General features: G+C 39.3%; 1 protein-coding gene across 1 annotated transcript; it reads left to right on the top strand.

Annotated features, from left to right (window-relative positions):
• Positions 1–600: 600 nt before the first annotated feature.
• Positions 601–1,079, top strand: LOC109953946 (S-adenosylmethionine synthase-like). The gene is made up of 2 exons (XM_020589381.1): positions 601–718; positions 802–1,079. The coding sequence occupies exons 1-2, from the start codon at positions 616–618 to the stop codon at positions 981–983; spliced, it is 285 nt and encodes a 94-aa protein (XP_020445037.1). The 5' UTR covers positions 601–615; the 3' UTR covers positions 984–1,079.
• The last annotated feature ends 185 nt before the right edge of the window (positions 1,080–1,264 follow it).

Here is a 1,264-nt window from a genome sequence, read left to right as displayed (position 1 = left end):
CAGGTAGGAAGTAGGTTACAGGCAGGTGGGCCATCCAATGGTTTTGCCTGGGACGAGTAAAATTATTGGTCAGGTGTTTTCCACATGTGATGGATGTTTTTCTTTATGTTGTCAGTGCAGTTTTTGTATTAATTATCATCTGGATGAAAAGAGAAATTCAAGATATTTAACAAAAAATACTTCTGGAAGGAATCGCCAACGCGACCTTTAACAGTAAATGTCATTCTGGTTTCTATAGAAATCCTCCTTGTCCGCTCTTATTACAACTTTTTCTTTGTAATTCACATTTTTCAGCAGGTTTTCTAAAAGGTAAAGAAAACATGAGGTGACATAAGACAGGATATTCCAGCAACTCAATGAAGAACATGTAACAAATCAAAATAAAGCAAATGTTGATGCTCCATGTAAAATAAATCAGCTGAATAAGGAAGAATAACAAAGAACTGATACAAGTATAAATAAAATACCTCATTAATATAACAAATACTGAATAGCACCATTTTTTATTTATTCTCTATGAAGCTGCTTCGACTTGGTCATGAAAAAAAAACACAAGTGTCTGATTCATCTTGGTTTATGAAACGTCTTGTTGCAGAATGTGTGACGAAGACGGGGATGATTTTACTGATTGGAGAAGTGACCTCCAAGGCCATAGTGGATCTCCAGTCAGTGGTCCGAAACACCGTGAAGAAAATCGGATACGATGACTCTTCTAAAGGTGCCGTGTGGTGGGGTTTCCTGTTTGATACCTGGAGGAAATGAAGTGACTGTTGCTGATTCTGCTCTGACTGTGATCTGCAGGCTTTGACTATAAGACCTGTAACGTGCTGCTGGCTCTGGAGCCGCAGTGTGTGGAGATATCAGACTGTGTGTTTGAAGGCTGGGACCAGCAGGACATTGGTGCCGGGGACCAGGTTCGGTTTTTCACCTCTAATCCTCAGCGTTGTTTAGTTTTATCCAGGCAGGATGGTTGTAATCAGTGACTGTGGTGACAGAGCTCTGACTGATGGGTCTTAGCTTCATCAGCTTCTGGAAACATTTCTGAATGCCATCTGTAGCTTTAGCTAATCATGGGTTTCACATCCACTGCAGTCCAGTATATCAGTGTTGTGTTTGCATACTAGTCATAAATAATAAAAGTGCTGAAATATAAATATTGTAAAGAGTGGCTCCTAATTACTCACAGATCACGGGACACATAAGGCTACAGCTGTTACAGGAAAAACAAGGTGTTAGAAATTAATAAATCAGTCAGATAATTATT

Source organism: Monopterus albus, unplaced genomic scaffold (assembly GCF_001952655.1).
Source record: "Monopterus albus unplaced genomic scaffold, M_albus_1.0 scaffold2229.1, whole genome shotgun sequence".
NCBI classification, from domain to species: Eukaryota; Metazoa; Chordata; class Actinopteri; order Synbranchiformes; family Synbranchidae; genus Monopterus; species Monopterus albus.
The sequence above is the reverse complement of the archived record's forward strand: the minus strand, read 5'-3'. Positions and strand labels throughout refer to the sequence as shown.